Below are 16,769 nucleotides of genomic sequence, written 5' to 3'. Positions count from 1 at the left end.
TTTCGTCTAAGTTGTGAAGTCCCTGACAAGCCAACCCTCTGGCAAAACAAAATCCAAGTCCTCAACATTAATCTCAGCGGCGAGATACGCCTCAACGTGAACACCTCCCACCGATGCTATGACCGCTATGGAAGCCCTACAGATTCCTACACCAGCTTTTTGTTTGGTACCTTTCCCCTCTCTGATAAGAACACACTCACTGGAGTAGGTTGTGACTCTTACGCGTATCTCGAAGATTCCGGACTTCATGGCTGCAGTTCCAAGTGCCTTTTGACGGAAGATGTTAGAACGAAAGGGTGGAGAGGAGAGACACTGAGTAAAGCCGACAAGATGGAAAACGGGTCTTGTTCTGGTTATGGTTGTTGCCAGACCCGTGTCCCTGGAGGGCTCACTCACTTCAGACCATTGCCAAAAAACTTAAGGAACCACAGCTTTGTGTATAACTTCAATCCTTGTAACTATGCTTTTCTCGTCGAGGATGGATACTTCGACTTTTCTATCATGGATCTTGAGAACCTTCGAGGCGTTGTGGCATTCCCTGTGATGTTTGATTGGTTCATCAGGGACTTTTCATGCCACCAAGTCGGAAACAACAGTGTCTGCGGTCAGAACAGTGATTGTGTCGACTTTAGAAATGGACCTGGTTATACCTGCAAGTGTTCTGATGGCTATGCCGGGAATCCGTACCTTCCAAATGGTTGTCAAGGTACTGAATTGTTTTTGCTTCTTCCAGTTGATTTGATCATTACCTCTGATAGTGTTTTGTTCACGGAATCTATGTCGTTTCCTTGCCAGATATCGATGAGTGTGCAGAAGGTACGCATAACTGTTTAGGCCCGAGAATCTGTCACAACACCAACGGTAGCTTCCACTGCAAGTGCCCGAAAGGCCATGGCAGACATTCTATAGAGGGTTGCAGTAAGACCCATGAATGGACTGTATTTCTTCTTGGTATGTTTATCGACATTTTCTTTCGTGAAGTTAGTTTCTCCATCTTCTCTTATTCTTGGTATACGGTAATCTGACCATATACGTTTCTTTTGTCGGAAAAAATGGACTGTAAACCAGGAGCCACCATCGGATTCTTAGTGTTCCTGCTTGGTCTCTGCTACCTAAACCAGGAGCTAAGGCACCGGAAGGACATCAAAGTAAGAAGGAAATTCTTCGAGCAAAATGGCGGTATTATGTTGAGGCGACGACTTGTGGGAACACAGTCATCAAGTGGCGATATCAAGATCTTCACCGAGGAAGAAATCAAGAAAGCAACCAACGGTTATCACGAGAGCAGAATCCTGGGTGAAGGAGGCCAAGGAATGGTCTATAAAGGGATATTGCCTGATAACCGGGAAATCGCCATCAAGAAGGCTCGGATTGGAGACCTAAGCCAAGTCGAGCAGTTCATCAACGAGGTAATTGTTCTTTCACAAGTAAACCACAGGAACGTGGTGAAACTTTTAGGCTGCTGTCTTGAGACCGAAGTTCCTCTGCTAATCTACGAGTTTGTTACCAACGGTACCCTTTTTGATCAACTGCACGGCTCCAAGTTCGGGTTGATTCTACCGTGGGAAGACCGTCTGAGGATAGCCGTGGAAACGGCTGGAACTCTGTCGTATCTCCACTCGTCTGCTTCTGTTCCAGTCATTCACCGCGATATCAAGTCGGCTAACATTCTCTTGGACGATAAACTCTCGGCCAAAGTATCAGACTTTGGGGCTTCGAGGCTGATTCCAGCGGACAGAGAGCAATTAACAACGCTCGTGCAAGGCACTCTCGGCTATTTGGATCCCGAGTACTTCAAAACCAGCATTTTAAACGAGAAAAGCGACGTCTACAGCTTTGGAGTTGTGCTGATGGAACTGATTTCAGGCCTGAAGGCTCTGTCCTTTATCCGGCCGCTACACGAAAGGCATTTGGTATCTCACTTTGATTCAGCAATGATAAACAATCGGTTAGACGAAATTCTGGACTGACGAGTGGTGACGCCAGAGAATCGTCGGCAGCTCACGGAGGTGGCTTGGTTGGCGGTTAGGTGCACGAGAGTGAAAGGAGAGGAAAGGCCGAGGATGAAAGAAGTGGCTACGGAACTCGAGGGGATGATGGTTCCGGTTAAACACAAGGGGATCGATCGGTTTTCGCAGCAGGCTGAATACTCGCTCGGTGATCGAATCTCCCATGCCCAAGGCTGTGGTAACAGTGACAGCGGCATGGTTTCAAGTTATTACAGCATCTAAGATTTTTATAGCTTTGGTTCTTCTGTTGTCAGAAAACGATCTCATCAGCAGTGTGCTTTTGTAATAAATCTACCCATTTTACTTTTTGTTTAAGATTTTGCAGTCCAATACAATATACAAACGATTTCTGAATGCAACGCTTTTTTTTTTATTTGCTTGAACTAACCTGTTTATTTTTTTTTATAATTATGTATAATTAATTAGTAATGATATTTTTTTTTTGTGAAAACTGACCCAAAAATTTATGGGGCCTTGTTCAGGTTGCACTTGATAGACGGACCTGACAAGGAGAAACTTTTGTATTGGAAAAAAAAAACTGAAAAAAAAAACTGAAAGAACAAGAGGAGGAGACAATTAATTATATCGATTTGATTAGATCTTAATTAAAAAATGAAATATTTAGCTATGGAGATTCAGGGTCACGCCATGTACGTCCGTTGTAATCATATATCGTCGTATAAATTCAAATAGGGTTAATCCCATAAAAAAAAAACCCTAAATTTGTTAAAATATTTCATATAAAACTTTCAACCTATAGTCTTTTATAAAAAAAATTCTGAATTTGGCAAAAAAAAAATTACAAAAATTAAAAATTTATCATTTTCTTTTCTATAAAAACTTTGACTTGTTTAACCAAAAATATTGTTGATGTGGTATGTTGTATTACTGACATGGCGCTGATTATATCATCATTTTAAAAATTAAAATATTGGCATGTTGTTTCATTTCTTCGTTCTTATTTATTAAATTTTTTTTGCATAAAAATAGCAACAGGACGTATTCGCATGCAGAATATGGTGTTTGGACATTTCGTGACTGAATTAGCCATCGGATTACAAGGGGCCTGCGAGTCTGCGACAACTTCAGTTATCCAGAAACACATGGAAACGAGGCTTAAGACTAAATCATTTGAAAAAAAAAACCTGGATTTGAGTTATACCACACATTGAGAAACAACTTACCATTTGAGGAAACAGTTTGCCAGGGCAAAGTACGAAAGTACGAAAAGGACAAGATGAAACCCTGAACGAATAAGATCAAACTGATGCATCAAATAGATAACGAAGAAAAACTGTGAGGAGAAAAAGAAATGGATCAGTCTAAGCGCATTGGAAACCAGAAGGATTCTTCTTCCCACAGTGGTTGAGGACGAGACTCAACGAGATGTTATTCAACGAGATCGGAACGTTCAGGTTAATGCACAAAACGTTAGCCCTAAGGGCGGTGCAGAGAAGATCGACGAGATCCTTGATAAGGGCACAACAGCTGGACTGCGTGGCCTTCACAAGATTCAACGCATTGAGCCCAAGGGCGTCTGTAGGGCAAGTGTCCGAGTGGTGAGGCGTGGGTGGTGGGCACGGAACCGAAGTGGAACTCACCAATGTGGTGAAGAAGACGACATTGACAAGGATCACAAGAGCAACTTTGGAAGCCATTGATAAGTTAGAAAGAGTTTAATTTATAGATATTAATAAGAAGAACCCTAGACTTTTTGTGTAGATGTTATGTGGAACGTTGAGAAGAAAACATGGTGATGGTGTTAGGGTTTTTATAGATGGAGTAAGATGACTATGAATGTACATGTACATGTTCATGTGGGAGTTACTATTAGGGTATACTTATGTGTGTATGTGTGTGTGTGTATATATATATCTACAGAGAAAGAGCCAGAAGTGTGGGCTAATACGTACAAATTAATCAATGAGGGTTCTTTGGTGTTTTCTGTTGAATCAAACAAGTTGATGTTCCGGTCAAATACATATATAAAACAATTTTTTTTTATATCTTAACTGTATTTCGATTATAAAACTAATTAAATATTCTTATTTCAAAAAACGAATAAATTATATAAAAAAAATGAAAACCAAAACAAAGCAAAAATCTCTCGAATCAAACAAAGAGAGAGACAGTAGACTCGACGTGCAAAACCATTTTGATTAATAATAAAGTTAACACGACGAACATCATTGCGATTACTTTTTATATTATAAATTAAAACTTAATTTAAAGGAAAATTACCAAATAAATTGTTGTTTTGTATTTAGATATCCAAAGAAAACATATCCCACACAGGAAGAAAAGAAGCATAAATAATGATTAATTAACACCGATCATTTATTTCGATAAACAGATCCAGGCCAATATACTATGATCAAAGCATGTGGTTTTAGATCAGTAAAGAACAAAATCCAGCCTATGAAAAAAAAAAACAATATACAAACTCAACCACCGCATATAAATCTGACGACCAACCTTATTTTATTCGGCCTTTATTATTGTTATCTCTATATAAAACCATATCTTGATTTACGTGCTGCATGTAAATGAAACTCCATATCACGCAAGGTTGTAAGTAAGATCAAATTATGTAAATGAAACTCCATATCACGCCAGGTTGTAAGTAAGATCAAATTATGCCCCAATAATCCCGCATGAACTACCATCAAATTATTTACATTCGTTGTCATTTTAATATTTAAAAAAACCAAATGGATCTCCCACACCCCCCCCACCATCTATAAAACCCCTAACGCCACACATTCCATATAACATCTATACAAAATTTCTAGGGTTCTTATTAATATCTATATAAAACTCTTCCCAACTTATCAATGGCTTCCAAGGTTGCTCTTGTGATTCTTGTCCATGTCGTCTTCGCCACATTGGTGAGTTCCACTTCGGTTCCATGCCCACCACCACCCCACAAGAAATACCCTCCCACGCCACACCACAAGGCCACTTGCCCTAGAGACGCCCTCAAGCTTAAGGTGTGTGCTAATGTGTTGAATCTTGTGAAGGTCTCTCTGCCGCCGCAGTCCAGCTGTTGTGCCCTTATCAAGGATCTCGTGGATCTTGAAGCCGCCGCTTGTCTCTGCACCGCCCTTAGGGCTAATGTTTTGGGCATTAACCTGAACGTTCCGATCTCGTTGAGTCTTGTCCTCAACCACTGTGGCAAGAAGGTTCCTTCTGGTTTCCAATGTTCTTAGAGTGGTTGATTTGTCTCATATTTTATCTTGTCTTACTCTTTCGATTATTTATCGATTTCAAGTTTGTTTGTTTCTCGAATTATTTTGTCTTATTACATTGTTGTGCTCCGGTATTGCCATTTGTTTCCTCAAATAATAATAATAATAATAAGTGGTTCCTTATTTATTTATAGATTTTCAAAATATTACTGGATTTCCACCAAAATAGTAACACCATTGGAAGACCGTTGTATTGTATAAATTTTTAAAAAAATACGACGATAAACAATAATTGATATAAATTTTAAATCTAGTAGAAATTTGATATATTTCAATGATAAAAAGTACAACAATATGAAAAATAAGCATTTATTAAAAAAAAGTTTCAAATAGTTATTGTATTTATATTGGAGAAAAAAATTCAAAATATTTTTTCATTTAACATAAAGAATATCTATTTAGTTAAAAAAAAAAATTCGTAATTTCACTAGTTCTCCCATACATAAATTAAACACAAAATTCCACGGCACGTTCCTTTGAAAACTCATCATCATGCTGGAAAAATTTTGAAGATATTTTCTCAATAACTGGCGACGAATGATTTTCACATCATTTAATGAATTTTCCACGATTTGAAGATTCCTACTATGGAGCCTACATATAGAATTATCAACCCAACTCTCGCCATTACCAGAATAATATTATCAATGGCTAACGGTCCTCGAGTGACGTTCATCGTCTTGTTGTTCATCATCGCCCATCTATCATTTCTTTCTTGCGGTGCAAGTGATATCGGAGAACGATATTCAAGCTTCGATTCAAGATATGCGTCTCTCTTCGAGTCATTTAAGCCGAAGAATATTGTTTCGCAGGCGACAAAGCCGCTGCCTCAATCGCCGTCACCAATACCAAATTCCAACCCTCATGTATTGCGGGCTCCTCCCCACCGTGGCAATAATCCCTAGTCTCCAAATACTGCAGAAAAAGATTATCACAAATCTTGAGTATACGCTTGGTACTATTGGTCGAATTGGTTTCATATATATATACGTGTCTAATGTAACTTCTTGCTTGCCTATAAACTTTACTTATTATATTTTACGATGATAAAAACGTGTGATTCAGTGAATTTAAGTTAGCCTTCAGAAACCCTAGTTGCGATCACCAAAATGTTAGGATTTTGGATATATATATATATAGCTTGAAATCGTGGGTCAAACTTTGCGAGAAAGTATTATTGCATCTCCAAATATTAATAATTAAATTAATTTTGAATAATTTCTGCTTAGCTCAATATCGATATATAAGAAACAAAGCTTTAAACCTAAAATGTCCATTGTCGAAAGCTTTGAACCTCGTAAACTTCTTCATTATTTCCACGGATTTCAAGACATCCGTAACGAGTTATAGATCTGAACACAGCGACGACGGCTCGAAAAATAAAAATATTTTTAAACAATCTAACGAAATTTTCTTTAATTCTGTCGTTTACTTACTTAAAATAAATAGAAAAATAAAGAAATAGATGATGGTTGTGGTGGGGGTAGGGGTGGACGATCGTGCGGGTTCGGTTATTTCGGGTTCGGGTATTTCGGATTTGAAATATTCATATCCAATCGGATATATTTTTTTAATCGATTCGATTCGGGTTCGGTTTGGGTTATCCAAACAAAAAAACGATAAAAAAAATTCAAACAATTATCTTATAAAAATAACAAAAACAACATTAAAATACATGCATATTTCGTTTTTTATATAACATGGTTATAAAATAATATCATTATACTAATTTTTCTAATTAGATTTAAAATATATTACATATTAATTGATGGTATATTGATGGTATATAGATGGATAAACGGATATATTCGGTTACGGTTAATTCGAATTCGGTTTATTCGGTTTACGGTTATTTCGGATTTGGATATTTTGGGATTGAAATATTCACATCCAATCGGGTATATTGTTTTAATCGATTTGGTTCGGTTCGGATATTTATCGGTGGGATTCGGTTCTGTTATGTCGGGTTCGGGTATTTTGCCCGCGGGGGGATGGGACGATGGAAAATGGTCGATAGATGAATCGTTTGAAAGAAAATGACTAGAAAAATAAACATAAAAAAGACCAATAAAATGACAAATTTAAAAGCTAATTTGTAATGATCATATCTAATTTAGATTTGTGAATAAAAAATTATTGAAGATTTGTTATCGTTCAATATTTAGGATTGTAAGATAGGAATCAAATATAATTATATAAAATAATTTTATTTATTTAATATAGATAAACTAAATAAAAAATAACATATTTCTCACATATTTCTCAAACCGACGGTTGATATGATCAAACGAGCTGATGGAGACGGTCGATACGTTGCACTACCACCGACGGTGGACGCGGCTTTGAACGACCCGTTATGTATTCCTTTTTTTTCCTACTTAATTAAATTTTTTCTATACAACTATAAGAAAAAATATTACTTTTCTACTAACAATAATTACCCACACTCCCCTTCGGAGCCAGGTGGCAGAGGCCAGGGGGCAATTCCTTGAGGTGGGGGATCGATTCCTCCCGTCGCTCTCTTTTCCTCTGACCTGTTCGCCTGTCAGCTCAACCTAATGGGCTGATTTACATCTCACGCGTGTGTTGTGGGCTCGTGTGTCGTGGGCTTGAGGTTTGACCCGCAGGCGCCTAAGCCCAACTACGGTCCGAACGTTAGGCGCGCCTAGTGGCCAGGTCCGGCGGACAGAGATCCATGGGGACCGTTAGGCGCGGGTGGTGGCAAGTTCGTCTCCGTTTATAAGGGTAGGTAGTCACGGAGTTTCCCAATGTTATAAAAATAAAAAATAAAAAATAATTCCCCACACAATTTAATTACCTTGGAAAACTCGTTATCATGTTGCATTTTTTTCTTTGGAGGGGAAAAAACATGGAAAAAGGAAGAGGAATTCTGCTATCGATTAATTTGAAGACTCCTACCCTGCCGTTGCCCTAAAGCCTACATATAGAATTTTTCTATTAAAATTTTCTCCATCAACGTCTTCCATAAAACAAACAAATAGCCAATGGCGAATACCACTTTCCCTCGAGCGATGTTCATCGTCTTGTTGATTACCCATCTGTCCTTTCTTTCTTGCGACGCGGGAGGGCGAGATTCAAGCTTCGATTCGAGATATTCTGCGGTGTTCGAGTCGTTCAAGCCGAAGTTCGTGTCCAGGGCGACAAAGCCAGTGCCTGGACAGCAACCGCCGACCGCGAACCTCAACCGCGGCAAGACGGACCCGGTATCCCCGCCGCAGGAATATTAAACCCTAGTACAGTCTACTGAACAACAAAACTTCTGTTTCATTGTATCGATTTTTCCGATCTAAAAAAGAGATTTTAGCAGTCCCGGTTCAGATTTCAAATACGAAAGATGATTATTGAAGGAAACTAGAGGTTAAATAACTAAGTTAATAGTTTAATCCCCGTGGCTCATATATATGATACCTTAATTAAGGGTTCATCAATGAGATGAAGTGGCAAAGAATAAGAATAATAAACACTATTTCTATGACCACGAACGATTTTGGCATCGTTAGCTATTTATATAATTTCGTTCTCTTGTCATGACATCACTTGGAAGATTTCTCATCTAATGAAAACAGGATTGTTATATATTTGGTGTAAATTGTGTGTAGTTGACTTTTCATATACACAAGTTCTGAAACCAAAACTTTTCTCTCCGTCAATTCCCAATGGCTATTCATCTCCGGTGGTCGTTCATCGTCGTCATCATCATCTCCCTTTTCAATCTATTAATCGTTTCTTGCGTCGCAAGTAACGATGGAGGACGGAATTCGGACTCGGGTCGGAAATATTCTTCCATTTCCGGATCCTCAAAGCCGAAGGCAGTATCAAAGCAGCGTAAGCAACCAAGGCCACCACCAACACCGCAAAGGAACCCAGTCCGTGCTTTGGTAAAGCCGCCGCCTCCACCTCCCCCTTGTCCTCGGAGGTTCCTTCCACGGCGGTGCCCGTGAGCTATGAACCCATCGATCCACCAAAAATATGGTAATCACACACACACACACACATATATATATATATATGTATATTTGGAGTGATTTAGGTTTTATGGTGTGTTACGAATGAAATAAAACTAATGTTTTTTATTTTTTTATCGCATTGTTTGTGTGTTCCAATAATAAAGATTTGTAGAGCTAGTCATGTACACATGTGTGGCTTGGGACAGGACACTATATATCCAGGATAAAGGTTTAGTATTCAGACATAAATCATCAATTTGATGAAATTTCTCCAGCAAACACCCCAAAGAAATATTACGATATCATAAACCAAAACAAACCAAAATAGCCCCGGTTTAGGAATTAACCGGGTTTCCACCAAATCATTGACAAACTGGAAAAATGCTGCACCAGTTTTGACAACAGATGCCCTGTTATTTTTTTATTTATTCAGAATGTTTGAACCTTTACAGTCTCAGATCAAGAATTGATGGCTCTACAATCTCAACAAAAGAATTTCAAAGATATACATGACTAAAGAATCTGTATAAGGAGAACAAGAGACGAGCTGAACTGAACGCTGAACGCTGGACTTACACAAAAATTCCTTCGGTTCACAGCTCAATGCACAAAGATATTCGAATGGTTTCGTCTCGGCACAGCAGCTACGGGGCCTGCAGAAACCAACAGATAAGGACCCTATTCAAAATGGCAAAACAGGAACAATAAGGCAAAAGAAAATGTAGCCTTTTCGAGCTTTTTGCAACGATCAAAGTCGTGGCATATAAAAAAAATCTAAGGAAAACGCCATGGCAGGCTGAAATGTAACATCAAGGGCTTACCAAGAATACCGATATCCAGATTCCTTGGAATTGGTTGTCCACGGTCTCTGTTCGGTTTTGAATTCTTCAAACTGGCCAAACCTTCATACTCTGTCACCACCTCAGAAGCAAGACCAGCGAATATGTCACTCCACAATTTCCTCTGATCCGAAATCTTGGCAAATCTCATTGCCTCCATTTGTTTCCTAGAGTATGCTATCTTCGAAGGATTCCCATTCTTTTCGCCAAGAACACCAAATTCAGAAACTTGGACTGATATGTTATCCACTTTAGCAGCATTTCCCTTTCCCTTTCCTTTTCTTCTTGCCCCCTTCCCCTGCCTCCGATCAACTGTTACTTCTCCAATGTTCTGATTCTCAGTTCGAACGGTTTCCAATCTCTTAGGATGAGCATTTCCCTTCTTGTAGATCGGAAACACATCAACCACTGCTGTATCATCGATCACTTCGACCATCAATGATCTTCCAGCAAAAGCATGATCTTTTAGAATCATCCTTTCAACAGTCTCTTGCTGATTTTGGTAACAATTTCCATTCTTCAAGAAACTCGAGTCGCTCGTCACTGTGCCCGCATTAGCCTTCTCTCCAAAAGTCGTTCCAACTTCGATTTCAGCCTCCGAAATTCTCTGTGCCTCCTTTTCTTTGCGCTTCTCCTCAAGATTCAAACTTTCTTCTTCAAGATTGTGACCATCAAACGCTTGAATCTCAGACGAAGGAACATTGACCCCGTCGACGGATCTTGTGTTGTCACCATCAAAGTTATCGCTTTCTACAGAAAACCCAGAAGAAGCGATCAGAGTATCCGTCTCCTTCATCTTTCGCACTTCTTCACCAGAATTCTCCAGCTCAAGAACTTCAGAACCCATTACAGGTACAAAAACGTCTGCAAGACACGTTTCCGCCACTGTTGTCGCTTCCGTCGAAGAAATATTAGGTTCAACGGGAAAGCCAGAATCCGTTTCGTAGGAAGAAACGTCTCCAGAATCAGCAGAATGAATCGTTTCTAGATCTTCGTCTGAAGCAGGAGGAGAAAAAGAAAAGTTTTCTTTCTCGGGACCCATCTCCACGGTCGATTCTCCTTGTACAGGAGCAGAAGGAAGAACCCTTGATTCATCTGGAACATCAATTCTCTGCCTCGCGCATCGATCGGAAGCGGTACTCGTACCCATTTCAGAGAGAGAGAGAGAGAAGAACCCTTGTGAGAAGATTGAAAAAGATCGCTAAATCCTTGCGAGTGCAACACAATCTACTCGAAACCTTAAACGGATGAGCTTAACCGGGAAAGTATCAGGATACCTCACCCGGTTAACCGTACCGGAACAAGTTCGGTTTACATAACGAACTGAGGCTAAATTTGGAATTCTTCGACCCGGTAATCTTTGATGATTTTTTTTTTTTAATTGACATTGGCATCATATGACGTGATAAATAACACATAAAATTCTAATACAGGAATGCTTCTCCAAATTCTATTTATTTGGAAAACCGGAGAAAATAACACATAAAATTTTGCTGACGTGTCAGTAATCAATATGAACACCCCATATTTTCTTATGTACAAAATTGAACAACAAAATAAATAAAAAGTTAGGTACAATAAAAAAAAAAATCCATTCAAACTAAAATGAAATTAAAACTTTGTTACCGTTTTATGTGCTAATACTTTTTTTTGCTCTTATTTGTGATTTTATTGTTAATATTAAGATTTGGTATATTGAACCAAACAACCAAACGAGAGAATGTCTGCAAGTGAGATACCGGACGAGCTATGGAGGAAGATTCTTGATATAGGCGTGAAGACATCGATCTTCTCCTACAAAGATCTCTGTTGCATCTCCATATCCTGTCGCCGTCTCTGCCGATTGTCCACGGAAGATACTTTATGGCTTCATCTCCTGTCCTCTGATTTCTCCGAACTCAACGATGCTTCTTCTTCTTCCTCTTCGTCTTCCCCGGCCAAGTGGCTCTACAGGACCAGGTATGGTGTGCGACTGCGGTTTTGATTGCTCTAGTTACCATGAATTCGTGTTTCCAAGTGTTTGAATTCTACCAGCGGGTCAATCCCTTGGATAATTTCCGTGATTTTGTATGTTTGGTAGATGAACTATTAATTGAAGGGGTTTTTTTATGTGTCGTTATTTGAATTAATTGAATTACGGCATCTGGGTTTATCGGTGTTAAAGTTAGAGGTTTGGATTTAGGCATCTGGTTTTAGGGTTTTGGGTTAATGTTTGATCCTTTTTGGCATTTCTTGGCTGATTTGAATCGTAAAGCTTGCAAATTTGCTGAAAACGTTTCTCTGCATATTGATAGTGTGCGGGGTTCCCGATCGGTGCTATTGAACCGGCAAAACAGAGTGCCAATGTTTATGTATCACCTTGTCACCATGTGAATACAGATTCGAAGGCCATTTTGATTTTCACCAATAATATGAGCCCTTTGGTTGTTTGTTCCATCACAATTTTAGTGTTGAGGATCTACGACCTAAGGTTTGTTCCATTTGGAGAGGTCACTGATCCTGAGAGTGAGCTTAGAATTTAGAAAGAGACTATTCTTAGAGTGATGATTTCTGCTTTTATGTGTGACTAATCCTAGAGTAAACAAGCAAGTCTGGACAGATAATTCGTCTAAGTATTGATTACTAAAAAAGCATATAAATATATACAGGAATGGAAACAGATACATCATTTCCAGAGGCTGATGTTCATGCTGAACTAAATCCTGGTCACAACAAAAGTTTCCAAGTCGATCCTGTTTCATCAGAAATTGTTTCTAATAAGGTAAACTGTTATCATTTTAACTGTATTTAAGAATTTTTTGGGTGCATTCCTGCCCTTGTCCAGAGACAGGGGTGTAATGACAGATGATTAACCTAAGAATCATACAACTGAACTTGACACAAGAGTCTTCTGAATCAAGAGTGTCAGTGGCAGAACCCTTTCTTCATTCTTCGTGTCCCGTAACTATTGTTGAACTTATGATGTGGTAAAATGATTGCCTAGGGATAACAGTAATTGCCGAAACTTTACCTTATTGTTCAAGTTATATGTTTGTATCTCTCTTTTACATTGTTACATCCACTATGGTGGATAGATTTGAGAGGGAGAAGGAAAGGAAAGTAGCTGCATATAGGAGGGCTCTACTGAGGAAAGAGAGTGAAATTGCAGAATTGTACCGGAGGATCCGGGAAACAGAGACTCAATTATCCGAGGAGGTGCAAAGGTTACACGCAGCTACGGCCGAGTTTTCGAATTTGGAGAAGATCAGGTAAACCCTTTTGATGAGGGAGAACAATGGCTAGTCAGATTTTAGCGAGATTTGTAAACTGTTTATCTCAATGGACTTACCTGTCAGTTAAATTTCGGTTAATTCTTGGAGAATCTGACATTTAAGCAACACGATTGGACGATTCTTTCTTTTTCGAATTGAAACGGACAAATCGTTTATTTATTTCATGTATAACATTGTTATTCATCCGAATGATGTATTTTGTTTCTGTCCGTCCAGGCAAGCATCATTAGCTTTGAATGTCTGGCAGCCAGAGATAGTGCGTAGCAGACAGAGGCAGATAGTTGAGCAAAACCCTGTTCCTGTTAAGGGCCGACTCGATGCACTAGAGATGGAAATGAAGCTATGCAAAAATCAAATCATTGGTTTAAACAAATCACTTGTGAGTGTTTTAAAATCACTGCTTTTAGACCGTTTTAGACTTGCTGAATGCATAGAACCTCTTTTTGAAAACCTTTTTTGCCTTGTGATCACGCAGAAAAAGGTTAAACGTCGACTTGACACTGCGAAAGAGGAGCTAGAGTCAATGAAGTACCATCCTTTACGAGATTACAAATCGACGCCTAGTGGAGACCAAGAAAGAATGGTGAAGAGGAAGAAGCTAAAAACGTGCATTGATTGTAAGTTCATAGAACCTTTCTTCTCTTCCTTTCTCTTTAAGCAAAACACTAAATAGCTTTTGAACTAGTTTTTTGTTAGTACAAAACTTTAATCTGAAACTATAACTACAAGCTTTTCTCTCTTCTCACCTTTACTTCCCGGGATTGTGCAAAATTGCAGTTCCAGAGAAACCTAGGAAGACATTGTAGGATAGACAAGCTTTCGTCTGTCATAACATCAAAGATCAACTTTGCCGAAAGAGGTCCTGAAAACTCGAGTATACCTCAAAACCACGAGACGGGCTACGATCAGAATTATCATCGCCTGTGCCCACAAAAAGACGGGATATGATCAAACACGAGAGAACAATCTCGGTATCCATCCGCTTTTGTACCGTTACCGCTTGTATGTTAAATAGAGTTTCAGTTTGATCGATCTGCAGCTTCTTCGACCGGGTTACAAGAAGGTTCAAACCCTTTTTCCGAAGAAGAAAATGCGACTATACAGGTTCAGTTCGGATGCAGAAATTGTTCCGCCTTTAGGAACAGAGTACGAGTTTGCAAGGTTTGGTGTCTGGTTATATTTGTATGGTTAAGTTAGAGGAAGATTTGTATATTAACATAATAACAGACGTCTAGTTTCTAAAACCGGTTAGAGAATTGAACCGGTTCCATGTTCGGTTCATCCAATTTCGGTTTAGGGCTGGTAAAAAACTTGGTCTTTCACTCTTATAACCCTTAATTTGGCTTCTTAAGTTTTGAAACTCCCAAGGATTATTTTGATAATTAAACAAATCGTATTCTGAATTGAAATTATCATAATTATATTTGTAGTGCAAAAATAAGCAAATATTGGCTTGAACTTTTGGTCCAAGCATCTTGTCATTATGAAACCATGGCGTGGACTTATTTCAATAATAAGCCTGTCATTTAGCACGATAAAGCTCCTATATTTCTCTAAATTTCCAGTTAGGTTATAACTTTTTAAATGTTTTTTCAATTAAAATATGATTGTTGGTCAATTTATAAATTTTTTTCTACTATAAACATACATAATATAGATATGTAGCTTTACTAAAAAAAAATTAAGTTGTCATGGAACTAGTGATTTAAATACCGACCGACTATATTTATGATATATTTATAATTTGAATTCTATATTTTAGTATTTGTAAAAATTAAAACTATGTAGCTTTACGAACAAAAAAATAAATCAAAATTAAGTGCTTCAGAAAAATGTGGGGGAGATATTTTAAGTTGTCATTGGGCCTAAGGATGATGGAAGAAGGTAGGGGTGTGCATAATATCCGAAAAAACCGAACCGATCCGTTATTCGATTCATATCCGAACCGAAAATTCGGATATCCGGAATTCATGGATCGGATACGGATATTGGTTTTAAAGTATTTGTCGGATACGGATCGGATACGGATATCAAAATAGAATTATCCGATATATCCGATCCGATCCGTATTTTTTTAATGTATTAATAATATATGGATAATTTAGTAATTAACTTATATATGAGGGATAACTTTGTAAAAAATAAAAATATATTAGGGTTTATTTTGTTTCTTCCTTCTTTTCATCTTCTCTTTGTCCGCGCCTCCCTCCTTCTCTCTCTGCCCACACCATTTTTATTCGCTCCAAACTCATCACCATTTCTACAGGTTCCAAGCTCACAACCACCACCCTCCTCTCCAAACTCAACACCGTTTTTATTGGGTCCAAGCTCATCACCATTTTTGTTGGTTTCAGACACTTTCTGGTTATTACCAGCTTGGTATCTTGGTTTTCGTTGACGATTATACTTAGATTCATTCTTTTTTCACTTGTACATGAAAAATTTAATTTCGTTTTCGAGTTTTTACTTAAATTTGAATATAGTTTGTATTTGATAGATTATATATATTATTTGTTTTTATTTTTCTGTAATTTTATTTATCATTTTTGTTATTTTAACATTACGTACGGATATTTACAAATATCCGTGTTTTTACGGATCGGATACGAATAATAAAATTTGATATTTGTACGGATCGAATACGGATACGGATATCTAAAAAATCTCGGATATCCGATCCGTGCCCACCCTTAGAAGAAAGCATGAGACACAGAGAGACATCTATTTAATCAATACACGTTTGCTTCTTTAATTTTTTATTTTATATTTAAAGAACTACAATGCATGTCATTTGTATGTTGTTGTTATGTTGGATTGTAAAATTATAAAATCGGATATACATAGATGTATATTCACACAGTCTTGAATATTTAGGGTAAGTTGATATTTTATTTAAATTATTGAATTAAATATTTTATTAATATATAAACAATTATTTTCCAATATATTATAACGTGATAAAAAAAATCAAAATTAAAACATAAATATAACACAATATTTTTTACACATTTGTTTTGTACTGTTATTTTTTTGTTATAATTGAAGTTTTGACTTTGGCCTTGGTCGTTTTTGGTGGTTCTTCTTAATATCTGTTTCTTCATACTTTTTTCATGACACACATTTTATATTTGATATATTAGAATTCAAAATTCATCAAAGCACACAAAAATATTCTTCAAGAAGTTTTTTTTAACATTATGTTCATATAATATTTTAACAATTGTCTAAATTTTATTCTCCTGAAACTTGGTTGAAATAGTGATTTTACTCTTTTTTAAAAAGGCAAATAATATATTTTGTATCTTGATTTTGTTGGATTCTCAATTTTAATATCCTTAAAATTTTCGACATATTTTATTTTTTATACTGTTGAGTACCTTTTCTTTAAAGGATTGACCAATCAAATAACTTTATTTTAATCAACATTTTAGTG

General features: G+C 37.5%; 5 protein-coding genes across 7 annotated transcripts; 3 read left to right on the top strand and 2 right to left on the bottom strand.

The window, feature by feature from the left end:
* Nucleotides 1-9: 9 nt before the first annotated feature.
* Nucleotides 10-2,382, top strand: LOC104798853 (wall-associated receptor kinase 2-like). Its single transcript, XM_019200748.1, has 3 exons — nt 10-706; nt 796-951; nt 1,069-2,382. Exons 1-3 carry the CDS (start codon nt 331-333, stop codon nt 1,968-1,970), a joined length of 1,434 nt encoding a protein of 477 aa, XP_019056293.1. The 5' UTR covers nt 10-330; the 3' UTR covers nt 1,971-2,382.
* A 643-nt stretch (nt 2,383-3,025) lies between these two features.
* Nucleotides 3,026-3,750, bottom strand: LOC104798852 (lipid transfer protein EARLI 1-like). The gene has a single exon (XM_010521062.1). The coding sequence runs from the start codon at nt 3,665-3,667 to the stop codon at nt 3,332-3,334; it is 336 nt and encodes a 111-aa protein (XP_010519364.1). The 5' UTR covers nt 3,668-3,750; the 3' UTR covers nt 3,026-3,331.
* A 1,046-nt stretch (nt 3,751-4,796) lies between these two features.
* On the top strand, nt 4,797-5,384 carry LOC104798851 (14 kDa proline-rich protein DC2.15-like). 2 transcript variants are annotated; one of them, XM_010521061.1, is made up of 2 exons: nt 4,797-4,897; nt 5,030-5,384. In XM_010521061.1, exons 1-2 carry the CDS (start codon nt 4,844-4,846, stop codon nt 5,216-5,218), a joined length of 243 nt encoding a protein of 80 aa, XP_010519363.1. In that variant the 5' UTR covers nt 4,797-4,843; the 3' UTR covers nt 5,219-5,384. The 2 variants fall into 2 exon arrangements, with proteins under 2 accessions (XP_010519363.1, XP_010519362.1); XM_010521060.1 differs by having other exon boundaries at nt 4,797-5,337.
* A 4,234-nt stretch (nt 5,385-9,618) lies between these two features.
* LOC104798849 lies at nt 9,619-11,257 on the bottom strand. 2 transcript variants are annotated; one of them, XM_010521058.1, is made up of 2 exons: nt 10,047-11,257; nt 9,619-9,903 (listed from the first exon to the last, which is right to left on the bottom strand). In XM_010521058.1, exons 1-2 carry the CDS (start codon nt 11,212-11,214, stop codon nt 9,701-9,703), a joined length of 1,371 nt encoding a protein of 456 aa, XP_010519360.1. In that variant the 5' UTR covers nt 11,215-11,257; the 3' UTR covers nt 9,619-9,700. The 2 variants fall into 2 exon arrangements, with proteins under 2 accessions (XP_010519360.1, XP_010519361.1); XM_010521059.1 differs by having other exon boundaries at nt 9,728-9,878.
* A 498-nt stretch (nt 11,258-11,755) lies between these two features.
* LOC104798848 (F-box protein SKIP24) lies at nt 11,756-14,703 on the top strand. Its single transcript, XM_010521057.1, has 5 exons — nt 11,756-12,023; nt 13,139-13,312; nt 13,553-13,715; nt 13,812-13,953; nt 14,114-14,703. Exons 1-5 carry the CDS (start codon nt 11,785-11,787, stop codon nt 14,140-14,142), a joined length of 747 nt encoding a protein of 248 aa, XP_010519359.1. The 5' UTR covers nt 11,756-11,784; the 3' UTR covers nt 14,143-14,703.
* The last annotated feature ends 2,066 nt before the right edge of the window (nt 14,704-16,769 follow it).

Source organism: Tarenaya hassleriana, unplaced genomic scaffold (assembly GCF_000463585.1).
Source record: "Tarenaya hassleriana unplaced genomic scaffold, ASM46358v1 Cleome587, whole genome shotgun sequence".
Classification (NCBI taxonomy): domain Eukaryota; kingdom Viridiplantae; phylum Streptophyta; class Magnoliopsida; order Brassicales; family Cleomaceae; genus Tarenaya; species Tarenaya hassleriana.
Note: the sequence above shows the minus strand (reverse complement) of the source record. Positions and strands in the feature narration are given on the sequence as shown.

Coding starts and splice junctions, on each gene's coding strand:
- LOC104798848 (XM_010521057.1), top strand. CDS start 11,785: ATGTCTGCAAGTGAGATACCGGACGAGCTATGGAGGAAGATTCTTGAT. Junction 13,716..13,811: donor TTGGTTTAAACAAATCACTT/GTGAGTGTTTTA, acceptor GTGATCACGCAG/AAAAAGGTTAAACGTCGACT. Junction 13,954..14,113: donor GCTAAAAACGTGCATTGATT/GTAAGTTCATAG, acceptor GCAAAATTGCAG/TTCCAGAGAAACCTAGGAAG.
- LOC104798849 (XM_010521058.1), bottom strand. CDS start 11,214: ATGGGTACGAGTACCGCTTCCGATCGATGCGCGAGGCAGAGAATTGAT. Junction 9,904..10,046: donor TCTGGATATCGGTATTCTTG/GTAAGCCCTTGA, acceptor CATTTTGAATAG/GGTCCTTATCTGTTGGTTTC.
- LOC104798852 (XM_010521062.1), bottom strand. CDS start 3,667: ATGGCTTCCAAAGTTGCTCTTGTGATCCTTGTCAATGTCGTCTTCTTC.
- LOC104798851 (XM_010521060.1), top strand. CDS start 4,844: ATGGCTTCCAAGGTTGCTCTTGTGATTCTTGTCCATGTCGTCTTCGCC.
- LOC104798853 (XM_019200748.1), top strand. CDS start 331: ATGGAAAACGGGTCTTGTTCTGGTTATGGTTGTTGCCAGACCCGTGTC. Junction 707..795: donor CCTTCCAAATGGTTGTCAAG/GTACTGAATTGT, acceptor TTTCCTTGCCAG/ATATCGATGAGTGTGCAGAA. Junction 952..1,068: donor ATGGACTGTATTTCTTCTTG/GTATGTTTATCG, acceptor ACTGTAAACCAG/GAGCCACCATCGGATTCTTA.